Source organism: Nyctereutes procyonoides, unplaced genomic scaffold (genome assembly GCF_905146905.1).
Source record: "Nyctereutes procyonoides isolate TBG_1078 unplaced genomic scaffold, NYPRO_anot_genome, whole genome shotgun sequence".
In the NCBI taxonomy this organism is placed as follows: domain Eukaryota; kingdom Metazoa; phylum Chordata; class Mammalia; order Carnivora; family Canidae; genus Nyctereutes; species Nyctereutes procyonoides.
In genome coordinates, this window is record NW_026575020.1 from 29485059 (window position 1) to 29505660 (window position 20602).

General features: G+C 41.5%; 1 protein-coding gene across 1 annotated transcript in view; it reads right to left on the reverse strand.

Annotated features, from left to right (window-relative positions):
• Nucleotides 1–12857: 12857 nt before the first annotated feature.
• The window catches only part of ITGAE (integrin subunit alpha E), a 63960-nt gene continuing 56215 nt past the window's right edge, over nucleotides 12858–20602 (reverse strand). The window contains exons 28-31 of the mRNA XM_055307104.1: nucleotides 20491–20586; nucleotides 19011–19106; nucleotides 14994–15098; nucleotides 12858–13018 (exon numbers count right to left, since the gene is read on the reverse strand). Coding sequence (XP_055163079.1) covers nucleotides 12920–13018; nucleotides 14994–15098; nucleotides 19011–19106; nucleotides 20491–20586 — 396 coding nt within the window. The 3' untranslated portion in view covers nucleotides 12858–12919. The remainder of the gene's footprint in view (nucleotides 13019–14993; nucleotides 15099–19010; nucleotides 19107–20490; nucleotides 20587–20602) is intronic.

The window sequence follows — 20602 nt, forward strand, 5'->3', positions numbered from 1 at the left end:
TCAAGGAGACTCTCTCTAAAAGTAAAAGCTACAGGGCAGTAAGTGTCCAGTTTGGCACAGAATCATTTGGAAGAAAAATGCAAAATCCCTGTGCCCTGCGCCTAATACTTTCATTCCATAAGTCTAGGATGGGGCCTGGGAATCATGCTCTCAAATTGTAATTTGGGATGCACAGATCCTTGCATCTTTTCATCAAATTCAAATGCCATTTCCTGGGGCACCTGGGTGGCTCAGTGGTTGAGCGTGTCTGTCTTTGGCTCAGGACGTGATCCTGGGGGTCCTGGGATCGAGTCCCACATCAGGCTCCCCATGAGGAGCCTGCTTTTCCCTCTGCCTGTGTCTCTGCCTCTCTCTCATGAATAAATATTTTTTTAAAAAATCAAATGCCATTTCCTCAAAAGGTGTATCTTATTAACTGCCCCCAAAATTTGGCCTCTACCCCAGTCACTTTCTATCCCATTACCCTTCCTTATTCCCTGAAAGCACTGGTTATTCTTGGATAGAATCTTGTTTACTTATTGACTGTGTCCCCACTAAGACCATAAGCTCCTGTAGCATGGGAACCTTGCCTTTGGACATCTCTGTGTCCTATGCCCACTGCTGTATCTGCCATATCTTAGCTCAATATGTATTTGTCCACTGAGTGAACAAACTCAGGCCTGATTTTTTAAATAGGAGAGATATGGAGCTGCCACTCTGTCCCAGTCATGACTGGGAATTTTATTTATTTTTAAAGATTTTATTTATTTATTCATGAGAGAGACAGAGGCAGAGACACAGGCAGAGGGAGAAGCAGGCTCCTCAAGGGGAGCCTGATGTGGGACTCAATCCCAGGACTCTGGAATCATGACCTGAGCCAAAGGCAGATGCTCAACCACTGAGCTACCCAGGGGTTCCATGACTGGGGATTTTAGAAGCTGATGTCATCCTGGGGGGAAGGCTTGGGAACTGTCACCAGACCTCCCTTCCTCACATTCCTACCAGCCTCTTCCTCAGTCTTCCTCTCACATGACTTTCCAATACTCAGAGGAGAGGCAGCCTCAATGGGTGACATGACACCTATAAAGATTCCATCATCCTGAGTCTAGGAGGAAGGTAGCCTTTTGAGGTCTCAAGATCTGGCCTGAAGAAGAGCTGGGCTGAAAAACACCCCCACCAGGCCCCCTACCCTTGCCTTAAGCCGCATATAGGACGGTGCCACATTGGGTTCCTCCACTCCCCAAAGTGAGTTCCAGGGCTTGTGGCCTGGCCTGTTTGTTCTGAAGGCACAAAGAGCTGGGCCTTCATTTCAATTTCACAGGTTGGGTAACTGAGGCCCCAGGTCAGAGGGCAGAGCCTACAAGTAGCCCCAGTCCAGGACCCTCTCCCCTGGTCCTCCTTGCTCAGCCCTTTACTGAGTACCTATTGTGTGCTGCTGCCAAGGCTGAAATGCAAGGCCCCCTGCCCTGGGTGTGTGGCTCATCCTAACTGCCGCTCTGCGTTTAGAGAAAGGGTTCTGCTTTTATCTGTCCACCAGTGTAGGCAGCCCCTCCTGAACCTCCATGACTCAGCTAAGACCAGGCTCCACTTTCTGATAGAACGATCCTAAAGCTTTAGGGACCACATGGGGGAAACTAGGAGGGGAAAGGAACACTCTTAGGGGTCAGGCCAGATCCCTCCTGTGGGCTTACTCACAGGGAAGCATCTTAAACTACTAGGTCCAGACCCATCAGTGGGTCATGATATCAATTTACTGGGTTACAAACAGCATATCCAAAACAGAGAGACAGGGACACCTGGGTGGCTCAGCAGTTGAACGTCTGCCTTTGGCTTAGGGTGTGATCCTGGAGTCCCAGAATTGAGTCCCACATTGGGCTCCCTGCATAGAGTCTGCTTCTCCCTCTGCCTGTGTCTCTGCCTCTCCCTCTCTGTGTGTCTCTCATGAATAAATGAATAAAATCTTAAAAAAAAAAAAAAAAAAAGAGACAGATATCAGTGTGCTTATTAAGGAAGTAGGGTAGGCATAGTTTCAAGAAACTGGTGTTTGAAGTATGAGTGTGTGCATATGATGTGGAATGTATTTCTTCTTGTGGGTCACAGTCAAAACACCATGAAAAATGCTTCTAGAAAGCTGCAAACCCAAGTATCTGCATACTACATCCATAAGGGAGGCCAGCTCATCCCCCCCACAAGTTCAGCTTGACACTCAATATACCCAAAGTGGGAGGAGGAACCTATGCTTTTTATACTTCCATTATTATAAAATTCAAAGTCAGAGATATTTCCAAAACCAAGATGTATCCTCTACTTGAAAGAAAACTGCCTATTGCTTTTGAGTGACAGTTTCTCCAGTTTCTACCTAATCCATAATTTTAAGAGCCCCCAAGCACCTTGTCCAGTGATCTTCACCAGTGAAGATGTCTCAGCACACACTACTTGCTCAACACTCTTCTAAATGCCATTAAGTGTATGGGCATATTTAATCATCACAACCCTAACACCTATGTGGTTGGTACAGTCATTATCCTTATTTTTTCCCTAAGGGGCTAGATATGTCTCCTAGCAAGCATCTGAGCCAGAATTTAAATCCAGGTGATCTGGCTCCCCAGCCCAAGCAATGATCTCCACTGTCACCATAAGCACAGTGCTTTACAGTTTCCACATGAACTCATTTGACTCACTCTGTGAGCCCAGCCAGAGAGGTGACTGTCAATCCCATTACACATCTGATGAACAAGGTCTAGGTCTCCCAGCCATCCACTCAGGGCTCAGTCCTCTAGAACTTGTGGCTTCTCTGGATGACATTTAGTAAGCTTGCACATTTGCCCTGCTACTGTGGAGGGAGGCCACTGCCAAGGCCCAGTCATATAGGGCTCCTCAAAGGGCAACAGATTTTCTCATGATGCCAGAGTGAGGGGTCAAGAGAATGGGCACCTTCTGTGGCAGCTCCCACTGCTGCTGGGGCAGAGAGCATCTTGGCATGCCAATAACTGACTAAGTGCCTTGAAATTAGAGTTTCTGGGTCAGGGGTCAGGAGTTAATGGCGTGTCTTCAGAGTAGTCAAAACCCCTCCTTGATTTACCACCATATTCCTTCCCTCTCCTCTCCCAAAGTCTACATGATGCTTTATTATGAGTGTTGTGCACTTGAAAGAAGGATTGGCAGCGAGTGAACCATTCTCATCCAGTTCACAAGACTTCGTCTAGCTGAATAACCTAAGGTACCAGCAGTAAACTGATGGGGATTATAAAGTGAATTTCTAAATGCCATTTTTTTCTTTTTATATCATCTCACTTGCTCCTGAGGCTTGCCAACACGTTAAGCCTTTTGCCCTGTGTGGTTTGTACACACAGCTGTGGCCATCTTGGTCTGCTCTGGGTCTGGGGACAATCTCTAGTTAAAAACATGGTGGATCCTTGGGGTACCTGGGTAGCTGAGTCGGTTGAGCATGTGACTTGATTTTGGCTCAGGTCATGATCTCTGGGCCCTGGGATCAAGCCCTCTGTCAGGCTCTATGCTCAGCAGGGAATCTGCTTAAGGATTCTCTCCTTCTCCCTCTGTCCCTACCCCTGCTCATGTTCTCTCTAGAATAAATAAGTAAATATTTTTTTAAAAATGTGGTGGATTCTCAAGTGTTGACATTGAAACTAACAGAGCCTCCATATGTCCCCCTAAAGAAATGTGTTCGACTTTCTACTTAGTGGAAAATGGGCCCTCCTGACTCTGATTCCAACCTTTTCCCCATATCATTCTCTCTTCCTTCTCCTATGAATTTTATAGATTATAAGGGAGGAAGTATGGAGCAATAGAGTGAGCCTTGGAGTCTGGAGAATTACAAGGAAATCACCCCTTTAATGAAGAAAAACTCCCATTCTGTAGGAGATGAGAGGGAGCTTCTAAAATGGAAAGCACTGGCTGGCTCAGGTGGGTGGCTGCATGAGAGTGGCCAATAGCATTACTGTGTTTCTATCAGAGGCTTGAAGGTATCATTTGGTCACCCTGTGGCCTCCAAAGATACACGGTTCCTCCTTTTCCCCTCTAGCCTTAGTAATAAGGGCTTCCCCTAGCACTGAAGCTTTTCTATTAGCCCGAGAAGGCTAACAAACCCAAAACATTCTCCCCCGCAAAATTAAAGGAAGGCAAATAGTAACACCCCCCTACACACAAATTCCATAAAATAATATGGTTCTTGGGATAAAGGTTCAGATATTACTTACACACAGTGAATGTGTTTCTACTTCCCACCCCCAAGGAGAGGAGGGTTCACACAAGGCCTAGAGGTTGGAGATTTGAGTCTATGCTAGGGCACAAACGGAGGTCACAGCAACATAAGGAAGGCCTTTGAGGACCATCTGCAGACCTGTCCTTCCTTCAGAGTCCTAAGTATCCTGGATGGCCCAGAAGGGACAAGAGTAGGAAAGGCATGCTGGCAAAGGGTTTCACAAAAGGCCCCACAAAGAAATTTATCCTTTAATTGTTCTTTTGCTCTAACAGTCCTGCTATGATAAACACATTCCATTAATAGACATTACTGGTCCATTTAAGAAGTAGCAGATGCATTATTAATGTCATTTCAATGTAATCAACAGGAGAAGCAAGATTGTCTCTGTGGGAAGCATTTCTGAGTCCATCATTTCTGTGACCTATCTTAATTGATGGGTTGTTATTCATTACTTAGTTCTTAAAATACAACCTGGGGAAAAACTCTACAGAGATATCAAATAATTAAAAAGAATAGAGTCAAATGTTGGTCCACTGAGCACTAAAAATGATAAAGATTCAAACTCATGTCAACCAAACCCTCACAGTAGCAACAACTCTAACACCGTATGTCTTAGAGCAAGCTCATCTTGTTCTTCCTCCTGGAGTGCTACAATGCTTTGTGAAACTCACCTCCGTCCCCTCTATTCTGCTCCACTCTCAAATTCACAGAACTGAAGTAGTAATGAAATGAAATGAGTAGGAAATCCTCTTATAAAAAATACTGTGATAATAAAATTAAAAAAAATACACTGTGAGTAGTTGTGGCTTCCCATAGTTCTTCATACACAATTCTTCCTTAGGTTACTCTTTATTGCAATTACTATCCCCACCTGCCTTCCAGCCTCACATGCTCCATTATGCACACTCTGCTTCAGCTGAATTGGCTTGCATGCTTTACCACACCCTTCATTTTCCAACCTCCATGCTTTTGCCCACGGCTGGTCTCCCCTCAGTCCTCCATAGCTTCAAGGGGTCTGTCTCCTTCATGAAGGCTTCCAGGATCCTTTGCCTTCTCTAAATTCCCAAAGGACAGGATCTGTACAATATAGGGAGTTACCACTGGACACATATCTGTCATAGAGGACTATGAGTGCAGGAATGGCCTTTACCACTCCTTGTATCATGGAGCCTTGTGAAATGATAAGAGGGGGAGGAGCACAGAAAGGAAGGAAAAAAGGGAGGGAGGATGGATTGATTCCTGATCACCCTACCTCTGGCCATTAACCTGCATATTTAAGTGTCTGAGGACAGAGTGACTAAGCCTTTGTGTGCATACTCATAGATTTCAGACATAATTCTGCCAGAACATTAAGTTAAATTTTTCTCCCGAAGCAACTTTCTCATCATCAAGACTCCAAGTCTATGCTAATAAGACCTATCCATTGACAAAGCATAATCAGATGAACAAACTCTGATCTTACAGCTAGTATCTCCCAGGGGTGTGACTCTTGCATGAAAATCATCTGGATGCTTGCCTAAAAAGCAGATATTCAGGCCCAAGCTGGACTAGTGCCTCAAGAGCCTTTAGTGGGCAAGGCCAAGGAACCCAAAATGCTGAGCTCCACCTGTAATTCTTGTGCCCAGCGGTCTACCCACCATCTAGTTCCTTCCATTAACAGTGTCACTATGAAAACTCTGAAAACCACCACTCTACCCAGGGCTTTCACTTCAGCCTTGCCAAGTCTGTCAGGAAGCTTTGGTGGAAAAAAATCATTAGATTTGGAAATCCAAAAATCTGCTGCTGTTCCAACAGCTCTTCTATATACTAGATGTGTGGGGTTGTTTCTTCCTCCATAAAACAGAGCTAAAAGTCTCTGGGGTGGTCATTAAGATTAGCTGCAAAAGTACAAAGCCCAGGGGTAGGACACTGCTTTTCTTAAATCGAAGTAGGAGGTCTGTGAAGTTGGATGAGAAATATGTTACATATTTTTTTACTGCTCTTTAACTGAAATTTAACATTTCCTTTAATTATGAACATAGGCAACAAACCACAGCAGTATTAGCAATATCTGTCTCTTGGCACCGATAGAAATTAGAGATATCTTCTCGCATTACAGTTATTGGAGATAATCTCAAAATACATTTTAAGCCCATGACTACTTTGAAAGAAGAGTAGTTATTAGACCTGCTGCTTTAACACTTTAATAAAGAAGCACATGTATCTCTAATACTCTGATTACTGTATTTCTATATAATTGGTTCATTGTAAACTTTTATGTATTTGAAAACAAGCTGATGAATGGATAGATGGGAAAATATGTGATAAGGCAAGCACAGTGTAAAATGTTAATGTAAGAAACTAGATGGCGGGTAGATAGGTGTTCACAACTGCAAAATTCAACTTTTCATAATACAATGTTAGGAAAAAAATCTAAAAACAGGTCCCTAGGTTTCACCAGACCACCAAAGGGGTATATGGCACAGAAAAAAGTTAGAAATCCCTGACTTAAAGGTACTAGTGTTCTTCACTAGCTAGCTAATCTGCAGGGTGAGTTCATCACTGGGCAAAGTACCCTAAGCCTCCATGTAGAAATCCAGAAATTAGGCCGGTAGCCTTTTCCTAGACTAGGAAATCTAAATGGTTTGCAGAATCAAAGTGGTTCTCCCACCCTAGCACTCCAACCTTAATCTCTGACCTCACAGCTCTAAAGAGAAAAAAAGATTACACCAGAGCAGGATACTAGTCAAACTCCAGAAACCAAGACCAAGAGCCTGAGAACATCTGCCAGCACTCTAGGCAAGGTGAGTCCAGGCCCCTTTCCCAGTCCCTGGACAGAAAGAGGAGACATCCCCTAAAGACCACATCTTCAATCACCTCCCTCCCAGCTCTGCCCTGAGAACTGCAACTCGCTATAGGGTCCCAGAATCCTCTTTTCAGGATAGAAGTGGAACAAGGAGCAGGGCCTCCAGCTGGCTCTCCTGGAGGTTGCCACCATTTTCTGGTTTCTCTGTGGTACTTAGAAGAGTTTCTTTTATTTTTTTTTTAAGATTTTATTTATTTATCCATGAGAGACACACAGAGAGAGCGAGAGAGGCAGAGACACAGGTAGAGGGAGAAGCAGGCTCCATGCAGGGAGCCTGATGTGGGACTTGATCCCAGGATTCCAGGATCACACCCTGGGCCTAAGGCAGGCACTCAACCGCTGAGCCACCCAGGCGTCCTGAGTTTCTCTTTTAGACCACCTAGTATGGACCACTGCTTCCTAATGCCCACCAGCAAATTTGTATGACTCAGTTCCTCCATTCTGGAGGTCACATTGCTCCTATTCTATCTGAGTCAAATCACTCTTACTTGCCCAGAGGCTCCAAAGTTCAGAGGGAAAAATACACCTCTTACTTCTATCCTAGAAGATGGTGCAGTTCAGAAGAGCTAATGAGAAAAAATACCAAATACCAAGGCCACATTTAAACTAGGTAAGAAAGAAAAAATAAGCACAGAGGGGGAAAAAAAATCATCTTATTTTGTGGGAAAATACATGGTCTTGCCAGTAAACTAAAGCAATGATTATACATCTATTAAGCATAAAGTTAAAAAAAACAGAGATCTCAGAACATGTTCATGCTGCTAAACATGTAACATGGCTCAGTCCTTCTGGAAAGTTTCTTGGCAATGTACAATTACAAAAATGTCTTTAATTGCATTTTTGGAAAAAGTTTAAAGGGTCTCTTTATAAACTGTAAAGAGCCATGCAAATTTATTAATTCCCCAAAGACTAATTAACCCAAGGTGTCACCTCTTCCTATCTACTCTACCCACATTTGACAGCAGCATTTTTTCTCTGACACTGGTTCCTTGAAAATGGTCACAAATTCCCACAAATGGCAGAACATATGATTCTATTTGTATTAAAGAAAACAAACCCAAAAACTATATACTATTTATGTATATATGTGAATACTTATAAATGTACAGAATAAAGCCAGGAAGGATATATGCTAAACCAGTTCACCTCAGCTTCTAAGGAGGGCCTCTGATGAGGCAGGGTGTGACAAAGGCAATTTCTCACTTTTTTTTTTTTTAAGATTTATTTGAGAAAGAGAAAGAGCACAAGTGGGAGGGGCAGAGGAAGCAAGAATCTCCAGCAGACTCCATGCTGAGAGTGGAATCTGAGGTGGGGCTCGACCTCACAACCCTGAGATCCTGGCCTGAGCTGAAACCAAGAGCCTGATGCTTAACTGACTGAGCCACCCAAGTGCCCCAGTTTTTCACTTTTTGCTATGATCTACGACAGTGTTATTATTTATGTACTTTCCAAAATATCTTTCCATTGGTCAGAGTCAACTTAGTCAACTGAAGTTGGGAATTGTCTATTTAGGTGCATCCAGCTACTTCCTGAACCCTGGTATTAGAACTACTCTTCCTAAAATGATCAAATGTTGAATAAAGATGTGGTATATATCTGCAATGGAATACCACTCAGCCATCAAAAAAAAAAAAATGAAATCTTGCCATTTGCAACAATATGGATGAAACTAGAGATATTATGCTAAGCAAAATAAGTCAATCAGAGAAAGACAATTATCAAATGATCTCACTCATATGTAGAATTTAAAAAACAAAACAGAGGAGCATAGGGGAAGAGAGGAAAAAACAAGACAAAATCAGAGATGAAGACAAACCATAAGAGACTCTTAATCACAGGAAACAAACTGAGGGCTGCTGGAGAGGATAAGGGTGGGGGATGAGGTAACTGGGTGACGGGCATTAAGGAGGGCACGGGATGTGATGAGCACTGTGTGTTTTTTTTAATTGATTTTTTTTATAAATTTTTATTTATTTATGATAGTCACACACACAGAGAGAGAGAGAGAGAGAGGCAGAGACACAGGCAGAGGGAGAAGCAGGCTCCATGCACTGGGAGCCTGACGTGGGATTCGATCCTGGGTCTCCAGGATCGCGCCCTGGGCCAAAGGCAGGTGCCAAACCGCTGCGCCACCCAGGGATCCCACACTGTGTGTTATATACAACGGATGAATCACTAAACTCTATCTCTGACACTAATAATACATTATATATTAATTGAATTTAAATTTTAAAAATTCAGATAAAAAAAGTTTCGCTTGATTCCATTTACTAAATCTGTTCTTAAAAGCAGTAGCAGGGCTGGCTGGCTCAGTCGGTAGAGCATGCAACTCTTGATCTTACATAGGTGCGGGCTTGGGCCCCACATTGGGTGTAGAGAGTATTTAAAGAGAAATTCTTTAAAAAAAGGGGCACCTGGGTGGCTCAGTCAGTGAAGCCTTCAGCTCAGATCATGATCCCAGGGTCCTAGGATCAAGCCCCATGTTGTGCTCCCTCCTCAGTGGGGATCCTGCTTCTCCCTCTTCCACTACCGCTTGTTTGTGTGTGCTCTCTCTCTCTCTCTGTCAAATAAATAAACTCTTTAAAATAAATCTTAAAAAAAAGTAATGGTAGAATTCTGGCACGATTACATGGTTTACCATTACTAATTATAGCTAGGAGACCCAAAAATACCTATAGCCTGATCTTAAGTAAATATCCCTCCTTAGTAGGGGTAGAGATGTGCATAGATATGTGGATAATGTGAGGCTTCTGGGCTTGGCTATATGAAGCATCCCTTTCTCAAAATTTAATTAGGCCTAAAACGTTTGACAGGTTTAGGTTTTCACATCTGTATGATGTCATCTCTCCAACAATCAAATCCAAAGTTCCAATGTTATCACAAGAGAAAAATGTTATTTGGATCTATAGTCACTAGGCTGTAACAGGGGAAATGAAAATAGAGAAATCATGAGGGGCATTTTCTCCATGCTGGTGTCAGTCTGACCTCATCTTGGTCCTTATCTGGTCAAGACAGTGGCCATGACCCACTGTCCTAGATCTATATGAGCTTTGGCACTTCCTATTCCCAGGCAGAGGAGGGTAAACAGGAAATGGAAAGTGCCTGGCATTAGAGAGTCATCTTTTATTTAATATTTTTTTCTTTAGATTTTATTTTTTTACTTTAGAGAGAGAGAGAGAGCACAGGAGCAGAGGCAGAGGGAGAGGGAGAAGCAGACTCCCCATTGGTCAGGGAGCCCAACACAGAGCTTGATCCCATGACTCTGGGATCATGACCTAAGCCAAAGGCAGATGCTTAACTGCTTGTGCCACCCAGGTGCCCTGAAAGGCATCTTTTAGAATAAAGACAGGCCTTGGCCCAAGCTATAACACATAAATTTGTAAAATCTAATCATGTCTCTTTTTAAGTGTCTTCCTTTTCAGACTGGACCCTTATCTAGTCTCTTAACTACAATTGCATTGGCTTAACTCCAGTCAGATCAGCACAGCTATCAGTTAATAGCTCACAGGTGGTCAATATAAGGCTTGACTGTTACAATGACAGTAGGGTCTTATTTGTAATAAAAAAAAAAAAAAGTATAAACGCATGGGTTGCAAGTTACCTGTAACACTGAAAATTTAGACATAACTCCTGAGCCCAACAACAGGGAAATATTGAAGCAAACTTACCTCTTTCTTTGTTCAAAGGCAAATCCTCTGAAATAAGAAATATAAAGAAGAGGGACGCCTGGGTGGCTCAGCGGTTGAGCATCTGTCTGTCTTTCGTTCAGGGCATGATCCTGGGATCCCTGGATCGAGTCCCACATCGGGCTCCCTGCATGGAGCCTGCTTCTCCCTCTGCCTATGTCTCTGCCTCTCTCTTTGTCTCTCATGAATAAATGAATAAAATCTTAAAAAAAAAGTTCAGTAAGATGGCCAGATAAGATAAATATTCAAAACAAATTATTCTAAATACAAGCCCTATAATCAGCCAGGGGAAAAAGATATTGTTCATAGTAGTAATTAAAAATATAATACAGCTGGAAATAAGTCTTCATAAATTAAGATCTCTGAAGAAAATTATAAAACCTGGCTGCAGGGTGTTTTTAAAAATCTCAGCAAGTGAGGAAATGCCATATTTTTTTAGTAGGAAAACAACACTGTAAAGTAAGCAATTCTTCCCAACCCAATCTGTACATTTAAATTAAAACTCCAAAGGGCTTCTTCTGTATATTTGAAACACAGACACTAGAATTACCTGAAAAAAATATAATCAGTAATTTCCTTAAGAATGAAAATGTCCTATCAGGTATCAAAATTTACTGCAACATTATAACGAAAACTGGTATCAAAAACTGGATACAAAAAAAAAAACTGGATACAATTTTTCACAATGATCAGGTTAGCAAAATAGTTAAAGTTTGATGATGCCAGTGGTGGCAAGGGGCACAGTGGTATAAACTGGTAAAAACTTTTTGGAGGTTGCCATCATGTATCAAAAAAAATTTAATTGAAGTATAGCTGACAATGTTTTAGATATACAACATAGTGATTCAACAACTCTACATGTTATGCTATGCCTACCTCAAGCATAGCTACCATCAGTCACCACATGATGCTATAACGATACCACTGACTTTAATCCCCATCCTATGCCTTCCATTTCTGTGACTTATTTCATCTATCCAAATTTTAAATACATGCAATTCCTGAGCCAATAATTGTGCTAGGAACTTACCCATCAATATACTTGAAAAGCATAGTAGGCAGGATACATGTTTAGAGATGTTCACCATATCTTTTCTTTGTAATAAAAAAAAGGAGGAATGCCTGGATGGCTGAGCGGTTGGGCTCTGCTTTCTGCTCAGGACATGATCCTGGAGTTCAGGGATGAGTCCCACATCAGGCTCCCTGAGGGGAGCCTACTTCTCCCTCTGCCTGTGTCTCTGCCTCTCTGTGTATCTCTTATGAATAAATCAAATAAATCAATAAATCAATAAATGAAATGGAAACAACCTAAATATCTACTTTGTTAAGTAAATACAACATAGTGTATTATGGAACTGCTAAAAAGAATAGGGTAGATCTGCAGATGTTGCTATTGAAAGATACCTAGAATCTATTAGATGACAAAGCAGGAGGTGGGACACGACATACAATGTAATTCCATTTGTATATAGGTTTATATATAGAGAAAGAAATATATCTATAGAGAGAAAGCTTATGTTGATATACACATAGGAATATTTTTAAAGACTATCGAAAAATGTATTAAACAGTGGCTGCTTTTGGAAAGAGACCGGAGGCAGAGAGAAGAGGGAGACTTCATTTTTTAGATATCTTTTGTGCTATTTTGAACTTATCATTTGCATAATGCTAGAAAGTGTTCCTTCAGTTGTGGTACTGGTACACGAACAAAAAGATCAGTGAAACAAAATTAAATTTCCAGAATTTGTATGTGTATGTATGAATTTCACAAGGAATAACAGAATTTCAAGGCAGCCCCGGTGGCTCAGCAGTTTAGCGCCACCTTCAGCCCAGGGCGTGATCCTGGAGACCTGGGATGGAGTCCCACTCCCTGCATGGAGCCTGCTTCTCCCTCTGCCTATGTCTCTGCCTCTCTCTCTCTCTCTCTCTCTCTCTCTGTATGTGTGTGTGTCTTTCATGAATAAATAAATAAAATCTTTTAAAAAATAGCATAATTTCAAATTATTAATATGCATTTCAACAAATGACAGAGACGACTGTTATTCATTGGAAATAATATTGTTAGACTCAAGGTCAACAAGAAAACAGAAACTACTCTAGATATTTCAAGCAGAAAGGGATTTAATAAAGAGAGTTATATTTCAAATTTGTCAGGATGGCTTGAAAATAAAAATAGAGGAGTTGGTATCACCCAGAAGTCAGGAGTTGCAGGAAGCTGCCACCACCACCAGAGGCTACAGTGTCTGCTGCAGAGGGGTCTGTACTCATCTGCTGCCACCACAGTTGCTGCAGCCAAAAGAAAAACATTTGTCTTTCCACCTTTAGTTTCATGCAAGTGCCTGATGCTGGCAAAACGTAAAATTAGAAAACCACTGCAAGGGAGTCTGGGAAATGTTTAAAGCTTTCTAGGCCCTGTGATACGGGAGAATGTGGATAAGCAAAGGAGGTAGTTATTTCAGTAAGTGGTGCACTGAAAGTTATGCTTCTGGGGAAAAAAAGAAACAAAACTCAATCCCTAATTCATACCTTTTACACATATAAATTTCAGAAAAAAGTAAAAGTTAAAAGAAATAATGAAAGCATCTGAAAAAAAAAAAGCATCTGAATTAGATAAAGAAGGATTACTTTCTACATTATATGCCAATACACCAATTTTTGCAATAACTTTTATGATCCATGAAAAAAACAAAGATTGCTCCATTGCAGGATTAAGAATGGGGAGATGGGGTCAAGTTTTAACAGCATGGGGCATAAAAATAAGATACTAAGAACAAAGCCAGACTGTAACTAGGTGCTAATCACCCAGGCCAGTTTCCATCCCTTCCTGTGGAAGAGTGCCCTCTCCCACTGACAGTATTTATTTACCAAGGAGCAAAAGTCTCCCCGGGGAATTCACTTAGCAGGAAGCTGGGTAAGAATCAGCACAGTGCATTAAATAGTTATTCATACATACAACAGAAATGAAACTACAGAACAAAGTCTTGGTTTTCTCCTCACCTCCCTAGTTCCTGTTTTGGCGACTTTCGTTTTACATTTGTTATAGGTGGTGTTTTCTTGTGGCCTGACTTGAAATAATAGGCAACATCTTAGAAATCTAGATCTAAGATCTTACAAATGCTTCTGACCACTGTCTGCCATGATGTACTTTGTAGAACACTATGTTGGGAGACATTAATAGAAATGACAAGAAAAAACATTCTTAGGCAAATAAGGTTAGAAATTGCTATACCTCCTCTTGGGGGGAAAAACACGCAAAGTATATTATATTTCCATATTAAAGGCACTTCAGTGAAGAAAAGAGTTTAACTTTATTTAATATTATATGTTGCCCAAGTTTACTTTCTGTACAACACACACTTTTGGGACAATGTATGGTTAAAAACCAATATTCCACAATTTGTTAGATTCTACTCTAGATCTTAAAAAAAAAAAAAAAAAGGAACAACAAAAAGTCTCTAGAAGTTTAAAGACTGGTTGACGTTCTCTCCCAAGAGATGAGGAAGCTGGTCCTAATTTTCTTCTGTTATCAGATTCTCTGATTTCAGCTGGGCCTTCCTTGTGTTGTCCAAGTTCAGGTGTTGGTATTTTCTTTTAAAAAAGCCACACTAAAACATAAGAGGGGAAGTACCTTAAGATGCCCACATATTTTAGAAAACCATTATATAGTTGTTGCCAAAATAGCTCCTATAATCCTCTGCTTTTCATGCCTCCTCTGAATCTCTCCCTGATAATTGGATCCTTCAAGATCTGTCTTAAATGCTGCCTTTCCACAAGCCTTTTTTGGTGCTCATTCTCCAGTCAGAAGCGAAAAATCACCTTCCTTTGAATCCCCAAAGCTCCTTAACCTTTTTAACTTTAACAAATTCTGCAAAGTATTATAGTTTTAGCTGTAATGGATCTTATTTATGTAAAAGTATGCAACCTATTATGGATAGTATGGCCTCATACATCAAGAAACTCACAAAGAGGGACACCCGGGTGGCTCAGTGGTTGAGCATCTGCCTGTGGCTCAGGGCATGATCCTGGGGTCCTGGGATAGAGTCCCAACTCAGGCTCCCTGTAGACAGCCTGCTTCTCCCTCTGCCTGTCTCTGCCTTTCTCTCTCTCTCTCTGTGTGTGTCTCTCATGAATAAATAAATAAAATCTTAAAAAAAAAGAAAAAAACAGGGGAAGAAAGCAAAGGATTTAAATAGGAGAATGATCATCACCTCCGTTTTAGGAAAATCTTTCTGTATTGTTATTTCACAAGAGTAGAACTGACCTCGAATAGGATGACTGTGATCATAATCAAAGCCAAAAGGCCACCAAGAACACTTCCAATGATGACAGGTAAATAATACTTCTCTTTCAGGAAGATGACAGTGATCTGGAACAAGACAAAGAGATCATCCAATATGTCTGCTAAAGCAGATGAGAAAACAATTCTACATGTTATTGTAAGGAGCAAAATATGAAAACTTGGCAACATTCTGTATATTGACCAAGGCCGATGACAACAAAGAGGTAAGCTAAATGTTTCCTGATGCGGCATCTAAAATTATCTAATGAGACTTCCAGTTTCTGGTCCCACATGTAGAGTGCATGGTAAGCACCACCCTGTACTAAGAAGTAAAAAGCTAAACAGACTGAAAAATCAACAACTCTTCTTGACTTCCTAAGAAGGAAGGACATTTGGCAAACTGCTGCCCCCAAGACTGGTGAGACAGATAGATAAATACAGGGAGTAGAGGCTTCCCAGTGCTGGGGTAAGAAAACCTGATCTGTAACTGATGAATTACGAGCAGCTCAGTACTGACAACTTTCAAGAGTTAAAAACCCAAGGGAACCCAGTCATAAAGGAGCCCCCAACACTATAATATTTTCCTCCAGGAGCTTTACTAGGTTCCTACAGTAAATACTGGAGAAAAATCCCTTTGTGCTTCTGGGAAGAGGAGAAGAAAAGGAACCATTCTGAAATAGCCAGAGCACTCTGTTTGGCCTACCCTCCAGGGAAACTAGTTAATGGAACCTAACCTGCTAAGTAAGGTATTACCAGAGCCTAACTGAGCTGGGATAAGAGAAATACCCAGTTCAAGCCCACTCTAGATATACTGTCCCACCTAAGGGGGGTTGAAAAACAAATGAGAAACACTTGTGAAGTTCACATCCCAGAGGCGTAGGATCACTAAGAGACTGAAACCTTATCATAGGATGGTAGAGCACTTCCCTTCCCCAAACCTCACCACATTAGTAAAGACCTATTTACAGCAGTTCCTTTTACCTAGTACATTATGTCCAGCTATCAGGAAAAAATTACCAGGAAAAAAAATTATAAAACATACCAAAAGACAAAAAACACAATTTGAAGACGCAAAACAAGCATCAGAACCAGAAATGGAAAGGACGTTTGAATTATCATACCTGGCTCTCCCTTTCTCTCTCTGTGACTATCATAAATAAATAAAAATTAAAAAAAAAAAGGGATCCCTGGGTGGCGCAGCGGTTTGGCGCCTGCCTTTGGCCCAGGGTGTGATCCTGGAGAGCCGGGATCGGATCCCACATCGGGCTCCCGGTGCATGGAGCCTGCTTCTCCCCCTGCCTATGTCTCTGCCTCTCTCTCTTTCTCTCTCTGTGACTATCATAAATAAATAAAAATTAAAAAAAAAAAAAGAATTATCATACCTGGAATTTAAAACAACTATGATTAACATGGTAAGGGCTTTAATGGGTAAAGTAGACAGCATGCAAGAAAGCAAAGAATAGATAGGTAACGTAAGCAGAAAGATGAAAATCCCAGGAAAGAACCAAAAAGAAATGCTAGAGATCAAAAAAAAAAAAAAACAAAAAAAACACCCCACTGTAACAGAAATGAAGAATGCCTTTGATGGGCTCATTAGTAGACTGGTCATGGCTGAAGAATCTCTGAGCTAGATATACCAAAAGAATCCTTGAATATAATAAGACTTCTGGTCCACAGTACACTATTAGAAAAGTTTTGGGGGGGAAAAAAAAAAGAAAAGTTTTGGGGGAATCAAAAGTTATACATGGATTTTTGACTATGTGGGGAGGTGGAACCCCTAAATCCTCATGTTCAAGAGTCAACAGTACTTACGGCATTCTTCTATTAGAAGCCATCCCAGCATCGTTGTCTAAAGGCTGTCTCAGTTTCAAGAGCCTAAGCTCTCTTCTCACTAGCAGGACTCAGCTGGAAAGCTCAGAGGACACTGCTTCCCAAGTAAGACCCACTTATGGCTGTCCCAAGTTGTGTTCTGCATACAGACCATGGTCAGAGCTTCTCAAGAGTCAGGTGGGGCCAGAGGGCTACCAAGACTTCTCTGCCCAAAACACTGAGGTCTTTTCACACATGTACTTAAGCACCAAGGTCAGAGGGCTTTGGAGATAATTTCTGTATAGATTGGAATGCTGGACAAATTTACCTTTAAGGGTTTTTTGGTTTGTTTGTTGTTGTGTTTTTTTTTTTTTGTTTTTGTTTTTTTTTGAGAAATAGTGAGCAAGCACGCGAACATGGGGAGGAAGAGGGAATCTCCAGTGGACTCTGTGCTAAGCAGAGACTGTTGCAGGCTTGATCCCTTGACCCCAAGATCATGACCTAAGCTGAAACCAAGAGCTGGACGCTCAACCAACTGAGCCACCCAGGCACCCCTAAACAAATTTACCTTTAAGGCCTCTTCCAATTAAGTAATAAATGTCAGTTACTTCCTATAGTTGACCCTCCAGGCAACTATATGATTCAATTATTTTGAATAGAAGTAAATTCTGGGCCTTGAGAAAGGAGGGAGCAAAGCAACAGAGAAGGAGGAACAACATGAAGAGACCAGGTTTTTCTTCTGCAGAAGAGTGAAGTAGAGGATTGCAGGGGGGAAGGACTTGAGAATCTGGGTTTAGGAAAATAATGTAAGGAAGTCTGGAGGTCACAGTGGTGTAATAGGACATTTTCGAGTAGAAGAAACGCTACTCTTTCTCAAAGCCTCTTCCTTTCCCTCTTCTAAATCCACAGGCTGCAGAACTGCCCCCAAGCTACCCTAGTAAGGTGAAGAGAGCAGGACACAGGATACTACTGCTTGTACTCAAATACTGATGGTGGCCTACCCAGCAATCATCCTCTCCTTGTAATTTTCATTCAGAAATCATGACTGGTCTAAGCTAATCATGACAGATCTATTCCTCTTTGCCAGTGACTGGCATGAGATCTAGTTCTAACTGGAAAGATGTAAAGAGATAGCTGCTAGGAGTTTTTAGGAAAATTTCCCTCCCTAAAAGAAGGCACACTTAGAAAAAATCCTTTTGCTACCTATCTCTTGCTCCCTATTTTGTATCCTGCCACATGAAAACACAGCACTGGGAGAGATGGCATCTCTGTACTGGCCACAAGGGAAGGTGGCACCAACACATTGTAAGACACAACATTCAGAGGAGCCAGGCTGTGACCAGACAAACAACAGATGCCTTTATGGTATATTAGTGGGAGTTTCCCTTCATGCAGATGAAATGGATACATGGCTATTTATACTCAGGTTCATTCTACCTTAGTTGTTTATTGTCAGGAACAACTTAATACTTTGCATAGGGTATTGAATTTATTAAAGAAAGGAAAATCATTATGGGGAAATCTATGTACAGAAATAAAAACATCAATAACAAGGGGAAATAAATTATTTACAGATGTGTATATATAAGAAACTTAACTATAATACTCTTTGAGAAGAGGGAGCTGGGGGCATGGGAAAGGGGGTAATGAGGAACCATTTACTTTTCACTTGATATTTTTCTGTAAGGCTTGGATTTTCTTGCTCTTCTATTTTTTTTTTTTTTTTTAAATCTGGGCAGTGGGATATGGAGCACTTCTCTTTCCTCCATATAATTTTCTGTATTAGAAATACTTAAAAATAAAAGGAAACATTATATCTGACATGTCTGAAGAACTATTTCTTTCTCTTCTCCTCAAAGGAAACAGTGCACCTAATATTTAGCAATCCAGTCTCACTGTCAACATTCCCTCCAGTAATGATCATGCCTGATTAAAGAGCCCACAGATGTATTCTCTCTCAAGTCATTGCTGCTGGCAGCTGCAACTTAAACACATCTAGGTTAAGTGTCAACACATTGTAAGGCACAACATTCAGAGGAGCCAGGCTGTTGACCAGACAAACAGATGCCTTTACGGTGGTATATTAGTGGGAGTTTCCCTTCATGCAGATGAAATGGATACATGGCTCTAAGGCTAGGCACAGTTTCTCCAGGACACTGCCCAGAAAACCAGAATATAGCCAGGGATTACCTTAGTTCTGTGATTCTCTGCATTCAGCCCCTCATATAGAGATTTGTTGAAAGATATTTCACCAAGGATCTGCAGTTCAGATACATCTCTCAGTAACTAGAAAATGGAGAGTAGATAAAATATATTTTAGACATGGACGTATTGTTTTTGGACAGCATCATTTTCTTTAAACATGTTCTTTCTCCAGTATCCATTTGACAACCACAAAGTTACCAAAGCAAAAAACCTGCAGTCATTCCCAATTTCTTTTCTTTTACACTTTACCTCTCACATCACAGCCCCACTCAACACCCCAAATCATTCTTGACGATTCTTTTTTTTCTTTCTCACATCTGTCCCTTTTCTTCATTCCTCATTGCTACTTCTGCAGTTCAGATCTCATCATTCTCATGTGGGCCACTAAAACTTGATCCTAGTGCCCATTTTAGACTGAGTGATCAGGGAATGCCTCTCTAAGAAGGTAACATCTGAGCTAAATATAAGAAACCACACACACATGGGCAGCCCAGGTGGTTCAGCGGTTTAGCGCCGCCTTTCGGCCCAGGGCCTGATCCTGGAGACCTGGGATCAAGTCCCACGTCAGGCTCCCTGCATGGAGCCTGCTTCTCCCTCTGCCTGTGTCTCTGCCTCTCTCTCTCTCTGCGTCTCATGAATAAATAAATAAAATCTTTAAAAAAAAAAAAGAAAAAGAAACCACACACATGAAGATACAGGGGAAGAACAGCGTCATGCAGAAGGGACAGCAAGTACAAAGAGCCTGTGGCCAGGATAATACTGATAATAATATAACAGAAAGGACTGTTATAACAGAATAGCTGGAGTGTAAGAAGCGGGAAAGAGGAGAGCACTTGAAGATAAAGCTGAAGAGGCAGAGACAAGATCTCGCAATGCCTTGCAGGCCATTGAAAAAGTATGTGTTTTACTCTAGGTGTATTCAAATATCACTTTTCTTTTCAGAGGCATGGCACATTATTTACTTTAAAAAATAGCTGTTATGTGAAGAAAAGATTTGTAAAGAGCATGGCAAGAACAAAGACAGGAGGAAAAGACTGCAGTAGCCTGGGGAAAAGGTGGTGGCCTGAACTACAACAGCAGCAGTGGAGATGGAGAGAAGTGAATGGGTTTGGAACACATTTTGGAGGTGGAATGACAGCGCTTGTTCCTGGAATAGATATGGGGATGCAGGAAAGGAAGGAGTCACAAATACTGCCTAAGGTAAGTAACTACAGTAAGTTGCCCTAGCGAATTACTCCGAGTAATTGAGTAAAGAACAGATTGGGGCAGGGCAGCCCCGGGTCGCTCGCGGTTTAGCGTCGCCTTCAGCCCAGGACGTGATCCTGGAGGCCCGGGATCGAGTCCCACGTCGGGCTCCCTGCATGGAGCCTGCTTCTCCCTCTGCCTGTGTCTGTCTGTCTGTCTGTCTCTCAAATAAATAAATAAATAAATAAATAAATAAATAAATAAATAAATAAATAAATACCTGCCGAGATGGATTCAAGGTCAGCTCTGCAGCCACCGTTATGTCTTCTCTGTTTGAAGTGATGGTACAGTTCACGGAATGCCATTTTTCCACATGCTGAAAAGGAAAGTCT